Raw genomic sequence first — 14,886 nt, forward strand, 5'->3', positions numbered from 1 at the left:
AGGGTCTTTAGCTGAGCCATGCTGAGGCTTTGGAATTTAAGGGCATTAGAAGAGAGACGCCAGTACCAGGAGTGAGTGAAGGGAAATGCCAGAGAGGAGGTAGGGAGAGGTAGTATCCTGCAGACAAGACCTGTCACCTAGGAGTGGCCAGTCCACCCAGCCAGAGCTCTGTGAGAAGTGGGTCAGAGACAGTTTATTTTAAATTAACAATGATACACTGTTATCATCTAATCCTCAGGGCCCCATTCAAATGTCAACAGTGGTCCCACGGTCTTTTGGAACAAAAGGATCCAGTCCAGGACCACACTTGGCCTTTAGTTGTCCTGTCTTTTTAGTCTTTTCTAATCTGGAACAATTCCTTAATTTTTCATGGACTTTCATGACCTTGATAATTCTAAAGATTACAGGCCAGTTATTTTGTAAAATTTGTATTTGTCTGATGTTACTCATGTTTGGATTCAGGTTAGAGATCTTTGGCAGGAACATCACAGTTGAGATGCTCTGTTCTTTTTATTGCATCCCAGCAGGTGGCTCTCAATTTCAGTTGGTCATGTTCATGATGATGTTCACTTTGGTATCTGCCGAGCTGCTTCACTGTAATTACCTAAGCATCTTGTAGGAAGATACTTTCAAACTATCAAAATAGCTATTCCTCATAAAACTTTCAACTCACTCATTTATACTGTATGGACTTACATTTAACTGTTTAAGTCAGTGAGTTATGATCCATTACTGTTATTATATACTAGAGGCCCAGTGAATGACATTCGTGCACGGGGGGTGGGGGTCTCTCAGCCTGGCCTGCACCCTCTCCAATCTGGGACATCCCTCTCGCAATCCGGGACCGCTGGCTCCTAACTGTTCACCTGCCTGCCTGCCTGCCTGATTGCCCCTAACTACCTCTGCCTGCTGGCCTGGTCACCCCTAACTGCTGTCCCCCACTGACCTGATCACCCCTAATCGCCTCTGCCTTGTCCCCCACCACCATGGCTTTGTCTGGAAGGACGTCTGGAAGATGCCCGGTCTAATTAGCATATTACCCTTTTATTATAGATTTTTATACTTAAACGAGAGGCCCGGTGCACAAAAATTTGTGCACTCGCGGGGGGTGGGGGTGGGGTGGGGAGGAGGGTCCCTCAGCCCGGCCTGTGCCCTCTCGCAGTCTGGGACCCCTCGGGAGATAATGACCTGCTGGCTTAGGCCTGCTCCCGGGTGGCAGAGGGCAGGCCCAATCCCTAGGTGCAGCCCCTGGTCGGGCTCAGAGCAGGGCCGATTGGGGAGTTGGGGCGCCACCCCCTGTCATGCACAGAGCAGGGCGGATTGGGAGGTTGCGATGCCACCCTCAGTCACGCTCAGGGTAGGGCCAGTTGGTGGGTTGGGGCACCGCCCCCTGTCACACTCAAGGCAGGGTCGATGGGGAGGTTGTGGCGCCACCCCCTGTCACGCACAGAGCAGGGCCAATCAGGGGGTTGGGGCGCTGCCCCCTGTCACGCACAAAGCAGGGCCGATCAGGGGGTTGGGGAGCTCCCCCCTGTCACGCACAGAGCAGGGTCAGTCGGGGTTGGGGAGCTCCTCCCTGTCACGCACAGAGCAGGGTCGATCAGGGGGTTGGGGAGCCCCCCCCCCCCCCGTCATGCACAGAGCAGGGCCGATCAGGGGGTTGGGGAGCTCCCCCCGTCACTCACAGAGCAGGGCCCATCAGGGGGTTGAGGAGCTCCCCCCTGTTACTCACAGAGTAGGGCCGATAGGGGAGTTGGGGCACCGCCCCCTGTCACCCACAGAGCAGGGCCGATCAGGGGGTTGGGGTGCCGCCACTCTCACTCTCAGGGCAGGGTCGATGGGGAGGTTATGGCTCTACCCCGTCACACACAGAGCAGGGCCCGTAGGGTGGGGGAGGTTGGGGCGCCGCACCCTGTCACACACAGAGCCGCAGGGCGATCAGGGGGTTGGGGAGCTCCCCCTATCAGGCACAGAGCAGGGCCGATCAGGGGGTTGGGGCGCCTTCCCATGTCAGGAACAGAGCAGGGCCGATAGGGAGGTTGTGGCCCCGCCCCCTGTCACACACAGAGCCGCAGGGAGATCAGGGGGTTTGGGCGCTGCCCCCTGTCACGCTGATCCCGGTGCCGGGAGGCCTCGTGGCTCTGCTGATCCCAGTGCTGGGAGGCATATTACCTTTTTACTATATAGAATAGAGGCCTGGTGCATGGGTGGGGGCTGGCTGGTTTGCCTTGAAGGGTGTCCTGGATCAGGGTGGGGGTCCCCACTGAGGTGCCTGGCCAGCCTGGATGAGGGGATGATGGCTGTTTGCAGCTGGTCACACACCCTTCAGGGTGGGGTCCCCATTGGGGTGCCTGGCCAGTCTGGGTGAGGAGCTGAGGGCTGTTTTCAGGCTGGGACTGAAGCTCCCAACTGCTCCTTTTTTTCTTTTTTTTTTTTTTTTATTCTGGGCCAGCTTTAGCCTGGCTCCAGCTCTGAGGTCTCTGCTGCTGAAAGCAGGTATCTCGTTTGTTTAGATTCTATAATCGAAACTCTGTATCAACTCTAGCTCTGAGATCCCAGCTTGCTGAAAGCTGGTTTCTGGGGTTTTGTTTAGCTTCTATATTTGTAACAATGTTTCAAACTGCAGGCTCAGAGGACGGCAAGGCAGGCGGGGAACGTTGGTTTCCTCCATCACTGAAGCAAGCAAGCCTCATGTTCAGTTTAAGCTGCCTGGCTGCTGGCTGCCATCTTGGCTGGCAGTTAATTTGCATATCACCCTGATTAGCCAATGGGAAGGGTAGCGGTCGTACGCTAATTACCATGTTTCTCTTTTATTGGATAGGATTGTCACCAGGTTGGCCCATGAGAATCTCTTTAGATTGGCTTTTCGTCCTTTTGACATATCCCCACCTTTGAGTACTGTCTTGCTTTCTGGTACAAGGTTTTCAGGGTCTTGTACTGTTACTTTGCCTGCTCCAGTCCTGCAACAGTTTTTTTAGTGTAAAACATGGATTCGTGCACTGGTGGAGGGGCGTGGCCTGCAGGGATTGGCCCGCTGTGGGCGCGCCGGCTATCCCAGTCAGCCGAACAGCTGTGGACCTGCATTCTGAGCAGCTGCTGAATAAGGAAGTTAGTCTGAGCTGATATTTCAGGGTAATGTCTTGGGTGAAGGTGTGTTCTGTATCCTGGAGGAACCTGGCGGAGAGCTTTGCACCCCAAAGCAACTTGGTGAATGTCCTTGATGTGTGATGCCAGGTCAGTGACACCATCGGGGATGTTTGGGGCAGCCATGCTCCAGGATCTTCAGCCATCAGGACAGCCTCCCTGGCAGGTCCATAGTCATGGCCCCTCTTGCCATCCGCCTATGCCAGCTCCCTGTGCTCTTTCTAGTGCTCTTTCTAGAACACACTTTAAAGGCCCTGCATCAGCTGGTGGGGTCAGGCCAGAGTCTGGATTGTCTCAGGTATTTGATAGGTGCAGAGACTTGGCCTCACCCTGGGCCTGCTAGAAGCTGCTCTCGCTGTGGAGCAGCTGCTCATCCCAGTCAGCCGAGTGGCACTCCCACTGTGGGAGCGCACTGACCACCAGGGGTCAGCTCCTGCATTGAGTGTCTGGCCCCTGGTGGTCAGTGTGCGTCATAGAGACTGATAGACCAGTTGTTCTGCCGTTCGGTCGCTGGGCTTTTATATATAGACTAGAGGCCTGGTGCACGAAATTCATGCACGGGAGGGGTCACTCCGCCTGGCTGGCGATTGGGCCTGATCAGGGCCATCTCGCCCAGTCCTGATCGGGGCCGATCAGGGCTGGTGGCCGGGAAGGGACTGCGGGAGGAACCACAGGAGAGCTCCACAGCGTGCCCGGCCCTGTCTCGCCCAGTCCCGATCGGCCGGACCCCAACAGCAAGCTAAACTACCAGTTGGTTGACCAGTTGGTCAGACACTTAGCATATTAGGCTTTTATATATATAGAGCGGAATGCTCGGCACGCACCTTCCCTCCAGCCCCTGGTCTTGGAGACCTCATGTCCTTCCAAGGCTCTGCTCACCCTTTTCAGCAGCCACATGAAGTAAATTGCATCGTGTGCATGGGAACCCTTTGCAGGCTCCATGGGTGTGTCTCTACTTCGCTGCAGTTCTGATTACCCAACATTAGGAGAGACACCCTCATTATCAGGTAACACCATCGTGGTAAGACCCCTGCTCAGCCTACTGCAGCAGTTTTAAATAGGCCATGGGTCAACTTAGATGGTTTGGCTCAGTCTATAGAGCCACGGCCTGCGCACTGAAGGGTCCTGGGTTCGATTCCGGTCAAGGGCACATTCCTGGGTTGTGGGCTCAATCCCCAGTTGGGGGCGTGCGGGAGGCAGCAGATCGATGATCTCTCATCATTGATGTTTCTATCGCTCTCCCTCTCCTTCCTCTCTGAAATCAATAAAAATATATTAACAAAAATAAAAAGCCATGAATCAAATGTCGCTGCTTTCCATCCATCCAGTCCGCGTCCCCCTTCCCCCCCCCCCCCCCCCCCCACACACACTCTGCTGGGGTCTGTAAAATGGGGTCAGGATTTCTACTTCAATCAAGGGGATGCTTCCGCATGGCCTTCCTTCCCTGCCCATCTCTGTCCCCAGTCCTGTAGAGTCTCTCCCTCCCTCCCCTCCATCTAACTTGGTGGGCCATGCTCTGCCCCCTCCTCCTGCGACCTCCTGTCTGCAGCCTTCCCCTTTCTGCTCCTGGCTTGGAGCTCCCCAAAGGCTGTGAGGGGCAGGGCTGTGTGTGGGGGGGGGATGGGGCAGGGCGGAGCTGTGCGGGCCTCAGAGGAGAGCTGGGGTGACAGGTCACAGGGAGGAGGAGGGAGGGATGTGGAGCCTGTCCCATGGGAGAGGCACCTGGCTCCTCAGCTGCCCCCACCCAGCAGCTTTTCTAGGCCCCTGTGCAGCTGTCACCCTCTGCCCCTCGCCGCTTCCTTTCAAGTTTTGGACTCGGTTTCTCTGACTCAGCCCTGCCCCCTCTCTGCTGCTGTCCCTGAGCCTGAGGCCGCCCCTTGGCCTCGAGCAGGTCCTGGCCTGTCTCCCCATAATGGTGCTACCCACTCTCCTGGAGTAGTTAGTGAAACTTAACAAATAAAAAGAAGCAGCTCTGAAGATTATAAATTGCACAGTGAGAACGCCATAGACTGTGGAGGTCTGTGCAGTCCACAGTTCTTGGATCACACGTAGCAGCCTCCTACACTACCTGGTCCCTCCTGGCTCCCCCCCCCCCCCCGCCCCCCCGCCCGCATCCGCTCGGGGCTCGGGCCAAACCCAGGGACCTTCCTGACGACTCTCACCTCACACCTCACTTTCCAGTGCAGCCCACCAGCGTCTGCAGCAAGCTAACCTACCAGTTGGAGCATCTGCTCCCTGGTGGTCAGAGCGCATTACAGCGACTGGTCAAGCAGTCGAACTCCCAGCTGAACTCTGGTGGAGGGGACAGTTTGCATATTAGGCTTTTATTATAATAGGATGTGCATCTAACCTACTGTCTTTGGTGCTGCCCCTCCCTTTGGTGGGCTCAGAGCGCCCCTATATGTGGATGCCTTCTTCACCCTGCATGGCTGTTGATACCATATATTGGACTTTCGCCACACATGTTTGCAGCCCTCCTCATCCTGCTTGGGCCACCATGCCTCTCTTTCTACCACCCGTCACTGATGCTCACCTTATTCTGCTCCACATGGCTTTAAGACTGAACAGTTCAGGAAGGGGAGGTGACGAGAAAGAGAAAGTACTTAGATTTAAAGAGAGTGAGTTGACTTTAAAGAAAGACACTAAGAAAATAATTGGACAGATAATATACGGATCTGGCAAAAATTGAGAGCAAAGTAAGAAAATGGATGAGATTTGTGGGATGTTGGGCTAAGTGATTTTTTTTTTAAACTAGAGACACTAGTTTAGGCTTAAAGAGAGAAAAGGGCATTTTTCTCTCCCTCATATTTACTTTGTATTATAATTGTCTAAAAGATTTCTTTTTCCTCTAGGTTTCATTTTTTGAGGAAGAACGGAACATATTATCTCAGAGCACAAGTCCTTGGATCCCCCATTTACAGTATGCCTTTCAGGACAAAAATAACCTCTATCTGGTGAGTATTTGTGTCTCTCTGCAAGTAGCCAGTGCTCTGATATTGGATATCACAGTCATAGAATGAATGTGGTTCTTGCTCAGACAGTCCATGGTACCTCTCATTCACTCAGTTGCTTTTCTGACTCCCAGGTGTCTTCCTGTTCTTCTTACCCTAAAGATTAAGGGCTAGCCCATTTAGAAACAGCCCCACTTATCGTTGGGTAGTGTATCTATGGCTTAAAGGTCAATAATGAAAAATTATTTATTTGGGAATAGTCTGATATCACCTTTAATAGAGTCTTGCTTTAATTTTTTAATTGAGATATAATTGATATATAATAATTACTAGAGGCCCAGTGAACAAAAATTTGTGCACTCGGGGGGGAAGGGGGGGTCCCTCAGCCTGGCCTGTGCCCTCTCACAGTCTGGGACCCCTCGGGAGATAACGACCTGCTGGCTTAGGCCTGCTCCCGGGTGGCAGAGGGCAGGCCCAATCCCTAGGTGCAGCCCCTGGTCGGGCTCAGAGCAGGGCCGATCATGGGGTTGGGGCACTCCCCCCTGTCACACTCAAGGCAGGGTCGATGGGGAGGTTGTGGAGCAACCCCCTGTCACACACAGAGCAGGGCCGGGGGCGGGGGGGTTGGGGCGCCGCACCCTGTCACACACAGAGCCGCAGGGCGATCAGGGGGTTTGGGCGCTGCCCCCTGTCACACTGATCCCAGTGCCGGGAGGCATATTACCCTTTTACTATATAGGGTAGAGGCCTGGTGCACGGGTGGGGCCGGCTGGTTTGCCCTGAAGGGTGTCCTGGATCAGGGTGGGGGTCCCCACTGGGGTGCCTGGCCAGTCTGAGTGAGGGGCTGAGGGCTGTTTTCAGGCTGGGGGTGACTGAACTCCCAAATGCTCCTTTTTTCCTTTTTTTTTTTTTTTTTTTTTAAAATTCTGGGCCAGCTTTAGCTTGAGGCTTGGCTCCAGCTCTTAGGCCTCCGGCTGAAAGTAGGTTTCTGGCCTTTGCTTACAATGTTGCGAATCTGCTGGCTGAAGTTGGGCATATTTGTTACAATGTTTCTTAAACTGCCAGTTCAGAGGCAGCGGCAGGCGGGGAACGTTGGTTTCCTCCGTCACTGAAGCAACCAAGCCTCATGTTAGTTTCAAGCTGCCTGGCTGCCGGCCGCCATCTTGGCTGACGGTTAATTTGCATATCTCGCTGATTAGCCAATGAAAAGGGTATTGGTCGTACGCCAATTACCATGTTTCTCTTTTATTAGATAGGATATTTCATATGTATAATACTTTTTGATATTTGTATATATTGTGAAATGATCACCACAATAAGTCTAGTTAACATCATTAAATTTTTTTTTTTAATCCTCACCTGAGGACATGCTTGGAGATACATAGATAGATAGAGAGAAACATTGATCAGTTGCCTTCCATACACTCCTTGACGGGGGATCAAACCTGCAACCCTGGTATATGCTCTGACCGAGAATCGAACTGGCAACCTTTTGATGCACAGGATGATGCTCAACCAACTGAGCCACTCCAGCTGGGCAAAAAGTTTTAATTTTTAAAAATTGAGATAATTCATGATTATTATTAAGAAAATACAATCACTAAAGAACTGTATGACATAGAAGGGAAAATGCTCTTCCTTTCTTTCTAGTCCATTTTCTAGTAGAACAAATATTAATGGTTATGCATGTTTTCTCTGACTCTTAACTGTGCCTCATGGGAAAAGTATTTCTGTGTCTATATTTATGACACATATGTATAGTTTATCTTACGAAAAATGATATATTACTCTCTGCTCTGCTCTTCACCTTGCTTTTTGCCTTTAAACGATTTGTCATGGACATCTTTCCAGATTAGTACATAGAGATTTGCCTCATTCTTTGAATGGTGCCATAGGTATTTCTGATATACATGTAACATAAGTTGTAGAATGCTAAAATTCATTTTGGGGTCTTGTTTAGGTTCTCAGGGGTTTAAATTCTTAAAGTAAAAAAATAAAATGTATCCTAGAAACACTTTTTGTCTCTGATTCAGCCCTCAAAACAAGACTATATAAACTGTCTAGAGGCTCATGTAAGAGAGCGATGGGTTTCTATTTATCTTGAAATTTCACGGGGCTTCTTTTGGGGGACGTTACTGCCTTTATTTCCAACCTGGAGTAAACAGTTTATTTACTTTGGTTTCATATTAGTTGAGAACCCATGCCGGTAGAGAAGCCCTCCTCCCGCCCCCTCCCCCCCTCCCCCCTCCCCCGCCCTAGCCTCCTAAGCGAGGACATTCTTACAGACTGTGTTGGGAGACTGGCCTTGCACCAGCCACATGCTCCTTCAAAACCAGCACCACATCTGCTTGTTTATGGCCTGAAACTTCTTTTCCTTGAATATTGTCTGGGAAGCTTTTCTTCCTTGAGGCCTGGGGCACGGAGGCCTGACGTTCACAAATGACCTTGATGTGTTTTCAGGTTCACTGATATCCTAGGATATTTGCTGCAAATGCAACAATTGCCTTGTGGTGTCTGTATCTGAGAGTTCCTTATGTTTGGGGGTGGTAGCAGACTTCTTGATTAGCCTGCAGAAAAGAAATTCCCTTGAAACCAGCAGGGGTTTGTTGGTTTGTTATTGTTCTTGTGGATATTTTAATTAGAACTCTGCAAATGATTTAGAAGACCAGCTTGTGAGCATAAGCTTTATTTTCAAGGCAATACAGGCAATCTTGGAACTAGGAAAGGCACTGATTTTTGGCAAAAGCTGAGCCCACAGTTTTCTGGTCTGCCTTGCACTGCTCTGTAAGCTCATATTTCTCTTCCTCTGGGTTGAAGAGCTCACCTTCTAGATATCCAATCTCATGCAGCTTCTTAAAACTACGCGTTGTTTAGGACTGTCACACTATCGAGGTCAGCTTTGGTAGGGCGATGACAAATTCTGAGTGTTCTGTGTAACTCAGATGACAACTACTGGTCCCGTCACACGTGGCAAGCCACTGCTCAGGTGCTTCAGGGAAATGGTCTCTGTGGTGGCCATTGGGGATGACCAGAGGGAACCTAGGAGTGACCATTGATTTTTATTTATTTATTTTTTTCATGGCTCAAGTTTTCAAAGCATATCTTCAGGAAGTAATATTTGGGCATTTTGAGAATTTTAAACTTTTTTGGTGTCCCCATTTTCATCCTTACCAGTTGCCTTTGTCACAATGGTAAGAACCTACCCTTTCTTTTTAATTTGTGGACTTAACTGGTGTGGACTTCTGCTTGGACATAGCCTTCCTGGAATAGCTCATGGATTGGGAATACCTGCTGTTCCTCTGCTAGGATGGCTCCCGGCTGCAGGGGCTTCCTTTTGGGGGTCTTTTAGCTGTGGGCCTTCTCTCTGGATTTTGTCCCTGGCATCGGCATCCTTAGCTTAAGGACCATCTCATCTTCTCAGGTTATCTACCCGCCAACTTGCAAGATGGGAATGATCGCAAAACAGCTGCTTTCTGGAGTTCTGGTTGCCTCAGCACATTGATACCTGGTTGCAGCAGCATTTTTATGCCCTTCTTTAGTAGCTCAATTGAGTATCACTGATGGCATCTTGTAATTATCTCCTTGTCTGTGTTGTCTTCTCAATTACTGTGGTACTTTGGAGTAAAATGCTTGCTAAGGGTACAGTTTTCATATAAAAATCCAAACTTAGTATAGGAATCAAGGTGAGATTACAGATCCACCATCCCTTATCTGCAATTCTGAAACACCCAGAGCTCTGAATAAGTTCTTTTGTTACTTATTTGGCAGCAAAGCCTGACTTGAACTCCAGCAAAACCTGACCTGAACTCTCTTATTTATTCCCTTTAGTGCGACTATTCATCCATTTTGCTGCAAAATTATGAATGTATTTTATTACAGGGTGCTATCCCAGGCCCTACCCTTGGGTGTTACACAATATAAAGTATATGCACATTTTACCCTTCTGAAACCTGGGAATGCATTCTGCTGAAAGATCGGGGGATTGTAGATCTACTTTGGTATCATAAAGCTCTAAATTTCCATTATACCGTTTGACCACTTAGAGATCATCAAACCTTTGAAGTTTGGGGAAACATGCAAATCATGGTAAGCTCCCCTGGCAGTTGAACATCATTGGTAATGCAAATGCATTTAATTGATGAAACACTTTATATTAATGAAAAAAAAAACACTATAGGATTCCACCTCTGATATATTTCTCAGCGCTATCTCTATTCTCCAGCCCTGCTTCTGCATGTGAGTTCCAGCCGCCATCTTTTGCCTGCGTTACTGCATTAACCTCCTAGTGTTCTCCCTGCCATCTGTCTTGCCCTTCCCCCAGGTCTTCCGCACGGTGCGGCCAAGCCATCCTGCTGTTAAAACCCTTCAAGACTCCCTGCTGCCCTCTGGATGAAGTCCAGACCTTTCCACGTGGTTTACATGGCCTTTTTTTTTTTTTTGCATATGTCTCCAGCCTTGTTGCTTACCATTTCTTTCCTTTCCCTTGACATTCACCCTAAACTTTCTTTGGTTCTTTGAACTTGGCTCTGACCTTTCTCCATGCTGTTCCCTCTTTCTTTGTTTCTCTGGCTTACTCTGATTTCAGTTTCTGGGCTTGGACCAGATGCTACTTCTTTTAGAAATTCTTTTTTTAAAAAATAATTAAAAAACTTTTTTTAATAAGAGTTGAGGTACAGTATAGTAGTTAGAGGTGCACAACCCAGTGATTGGACACTTATATAACTTACTCTTTTAGAAATTCCTGCCAGATTCTCTACTGGACTCATTGCACCCCTGTATTTCCTCTTTCTGAGCGGGTGTTGGTCTCCGTCACCAGGCTACTCCCTTCATGGAGGGAGGGATTATGTCTCCCTTGCTTCAGTAGAGTTTCCCCAAGTAAATGCTTAAGAAATATTTATTGGATGAATACATGATTGATTTCACAGAAATTTGATTTGTATACAAATTTACTCATTGTGTTATGGAAATAATATGTTAGCAGTATGAGTTTTGTTACTCTAAAGTTTATAATTTAAGATAGACACTGGGATTCTCAAAATTTGGAGTGCAATGCAAGGAAATTGAACTTGGGCCCTTTGGAATTTTGATGGTTAAAAATTTCCCATTTGTAGTTACATACTAATGAATGTGGCTTACAATTCCTGGTATATAGAAAATTGTAGCAAGTTCGTTGTAACATCTGGTTCTATCTAACAGGGCTAGCCCTGCATTCTGGCAGGTGGCCCATGGAAACAGTGCTGTTTTAATATGGTTCATGATGAAATCTGTTCAGTTCTGAATAGCAGATGCCTTTGCCAATGTCCTTCCACTAAGGAGCTGATCTTTACAAAGGAAACATGGTTTTGCAACTCATCACTTGTAATATTGTTACATCTACATTCTTTGTGAAATTCTTAAAGCTTGCTGGTTTTGTATTGATGTTTTTCATACTGTGGCAGCCTTAGCTCTGAGCCTATAACCCATGAATCTTCTTTCCCTCCTGTGGCCTTTTATCAGCTTCCCCCCGTTCATTCCCAGTGCCCCTCTCCTCTAGTGCATACAGGGAGGTATAGGTAGTTAAGGTATAAGCTAAGGCAGCGGTTCTCAACCTGTGGGTCGCGACCCCTTTGGTGGTCGAACGACCCTTTCACAGGGGTCGCCTAAGACCATCCTGCATATTAGATATATACATTATGATTCATAACAGTAGCAACATGACAGTTATGAAGTAGCAACAAAAATAATTTTATGGTTGGGTCACAACATGAGGAACTGTATTTAAAGGGCCAGAAGGTTGAGAACCACTGGGCTAAGGTATTATAATGAAAAGACCACAAAATACAGTCCATGCAGGTGGAGCAGCTGTGATACTTCAGTGACCCGGTTTCCTTCCATCTTGTGACTCCCCCTATCTCACAGTGGTCGGCAAACTGCGGCTTGGCAAACCGCGGCTCGCGAGCCTCATGCGGCTCTTTGGCCTCGTCAGTGTGACTCTTCCACAAAATACTGACTTCTGCGCATGGGCCACGAAGTTTCAATTGCACTGTATGTGCGCGCTGCGCGTGGTATTTTGTGGAAGAGCCACACTGAAGGGGCCAAAGAGCCACATGTGGCTCACGAGCCGGGGTTTGCCGACCACGGACCTAGGATGTTGTATTCATTGATGTGCTTGAACTGGGGCCATTTCATGCCTTTATTTACCCCAACTGGTAGGAGAAAGGAGAGCAAGGCAGAGCAGCCACGTGTCTTTTACATAGGATGATATGGAAGTGGGGCACATCATTTCCTCTCACATTTTGCTGACCAGGCCTTCGTCACATGACTACACATCTGTATTGTCTAGCTGCATGGCCTATATCCAGCTAAAATTCTTACTACAATGGAAGAATGGATTTGGGGGACAAGTTATGTAGTCTGCCACAGAGATGAAAGCAGTGGGTTTGAAGCCAGGCTCCCTAGACCCACCTCCCAGACTGTTATTACATTATATTGTCGCATCCCAAACCACTTCTAACATGACCCTGGTTCTCATATCCTGCTTGGAATTACTGCTCTATTCTTCCTGTTTCTCTTTCAATGCACAGCCATGCAGTTATGTACACAGTCTTTCCTTTCTGTGTAGGAGCAATTTAGAGGTGGGCTGTTTCCAGGCAGTGACCTGTGGCCTGTGTGAACACCAGCCTGTGCTGTCGTTGGGAGTCTGGAGAGAGCGAATACAACTTCATTGTTTATTTTACTGAAATGTGGCAGCTTGCGATAGTTTTGACAGCAAAGACATGTGCTGTTTTGATCTCACTGGTAAGATTACCCAGTTTTCAGGCTTGTCTCAAAACTCGCCAGCGTGTTCACGCGCTGCTGCTTCAGGAGCCAGGGTTTGGAAGACAGCTGCCCGTCAGAAGGAGGCTGTTACTTCCAATGTAGGTCCTTGTTTCATTACTGTTCCTGATCTGGTCTGTCCGGAGTCATTGGCCTTTTCAGCTTTAATTTTCTCAATGGCGAAATAAGATTTTAATACCTTTTATGGACCCCAGTTCAGTTGCTGAGTGTGTTACCTTCGGGGGGTTCTTTGAGTTCTCCATGCCTTTGACATAGTTGTTTTGTGTCCTGGTGTTCAAGGCATATTTCAAGTGAGTGAATTTAGAGTTTTACCATCTTAGGTGTCCCTGTTTAGTTACATTGTCCCAGTTTGCCTGGCACCACCCTCAGTTTCTAATTCAGTCAGTCTGGGGCGGGGCCCAAGAATTTGCATTTGTAATCAGTTCCCAGGTGAGGCTGCTGCTGCTGGTCCCCATTCTGAGCACCAAGGTCCTATAGCAACTGGTATAGCTATCGTTAGCATCTGGTTCCTGCGTCTTCCTCCCCTCCTTCAGTATTAGTATTAGTATTAGTATTAGTATTAGTATTGGTATTGGTATTGGTATTGGTATTGGTATTGGTATTGGTATTAGTATTTATTAGTATTCACATCTGAGATCCCTTTTCTGGTTCTTTTAGGCCAGGCATGTTACCTACTCACTCCCCTGCTGTTAGCTAGCCACAGGTGTTTCACCATCCACGTTTATTTCCTTTAACCCTCCCTATGCCTTCGGAAATAGCCCCTTTCATTAATTCATATCCTCTGCTGCCTAGTTTGAGTGTGCTGTTTCTGGCCAAGACTGTGGGTGATTCAGTGCTCAATGAGTTTTTGAATTCATGGATGAATCAGGCTGGGTTTCATAGTTTCTGAAATAAAAGGCCTCCTCTCTTTTTCTCTTGGTCATCTTGCCCTTCAAGAATAATTTAGGGTCTCTGCCAGGGCCCACGCTGCTTAGAGGATCCCTTCCTTGCTCCCTCATGCCAAAGATCAGGAATACCGGGCAGAGCAGGTAGTGATGCCAATAGCGTCGTTACGTTTCCATGGCACTTTCAGTCTTGCTGATTGTAGTGCAAGCATTTCAAGGACAATATTACAGTATTTCTAAGTGATGGCCAGCACAGTGTGCTCTAACGACACCCTAGGCAAATTGGAATAGAGTACTAAAGAACTATTAAATAGTCATACACCCTACATATGCATACATATGTAAGCAAGTGTGCAGGTATGTGTGTGTGTATACGTGTGCACACACTGACTTGCATACTCACTCTTGGTTTCAAATGCAACACAGCTGATGGGAATTGCCATCTTTGTACTTGGGGGTATGGACGCAAACACCAACAGAGAAGCATATAAGACTTGCCCTTTAATTAGCATCTGCAGCTGCTGTCATCAGAAGGGTCTGTCTCTGTTGGCCTGAATGTCTTTGCTTTAAAAGAGCAAGTCCATTATAGCTCCGAGCTTGGCTGGTCTGTCAGCTGCTGTGCTTTCTGTGCCATCGCAGGGTTGTCACACTATTTAGGGCTATTTCACTGCAGGGCTCTTTCCTCCTCCCACTCCCCGGCCTTTGATTACTGTGCCTTGGCACTCGCCGTGTGGGTGACCTGCAGCTGTTCAGTGTGTGCAGGGACATCTCTCGTCCTTGCAAAGATGGGGGATTGTTGCTTCAGTGCCGACAGCCTGGTTATTTTCCAGCCCTTTGTTGTCAGTGATCTTGTCTTGATTTGCAGAAAGGCTCCAGGTAGTCATTGAAAAAACATGTACACAACAGAAGTGATAGTTGTATTAAGGCCAAGTTTCGTACAAGGGCACCTTTGCTGTGGAAACTTTTCAACTGGTCGGAGTAGGGAGCCCCAGGCAGCGGGTCTAGTACAGGGCTGGGCTGGCTGCATCAGAATCACCGGGTAGCGCCCGAAAATGCAGGCCCCTGGGCCCCACCCATGGAGCTTGATCCAT

The 14,886-nt window shown here is 48.5% G+C and overlaps 1 protein-coding gene across 6 annotated transcripts in view; it reads left to right on the forward strand.

The window, feature by feature from the left end:
• Window positions 1-14,886, forward strand: part of CIT (citron rho-interacting serine/threonine kinase) — a 170,716-nt gene that overhangs the window by 12,943 nt on the left and 142,887 nt on the right. For all 6 annotated transcript variants that reach the window (XM_059676599.1, XM_059676601.1, XM_059676602.1 and 3 more), the window contains exon 5: window positions 5,997-6,098. In XM_059676599.1, coding sequence (XP_059532582.1) covers window positions 5,997-6,098 — 102 coding nt within the window. The remainder of the gene's footprint in view (window positions 1-5,996; window positions 6,099-14,886) is intronic.

This window comes from Myotis daubentonii, chromosome 19 (assembly GCF_963259705.1).
Source record: "Myotis daubentonii chromosome 19, mMyoDau2.1, whole genome shotgun sequence".
NCBI lineage: Eukaryota > Metazoa > Chordata > Mammalia > Chiroptera > Vespertilionidae > Myotis > Myotis daubentonii.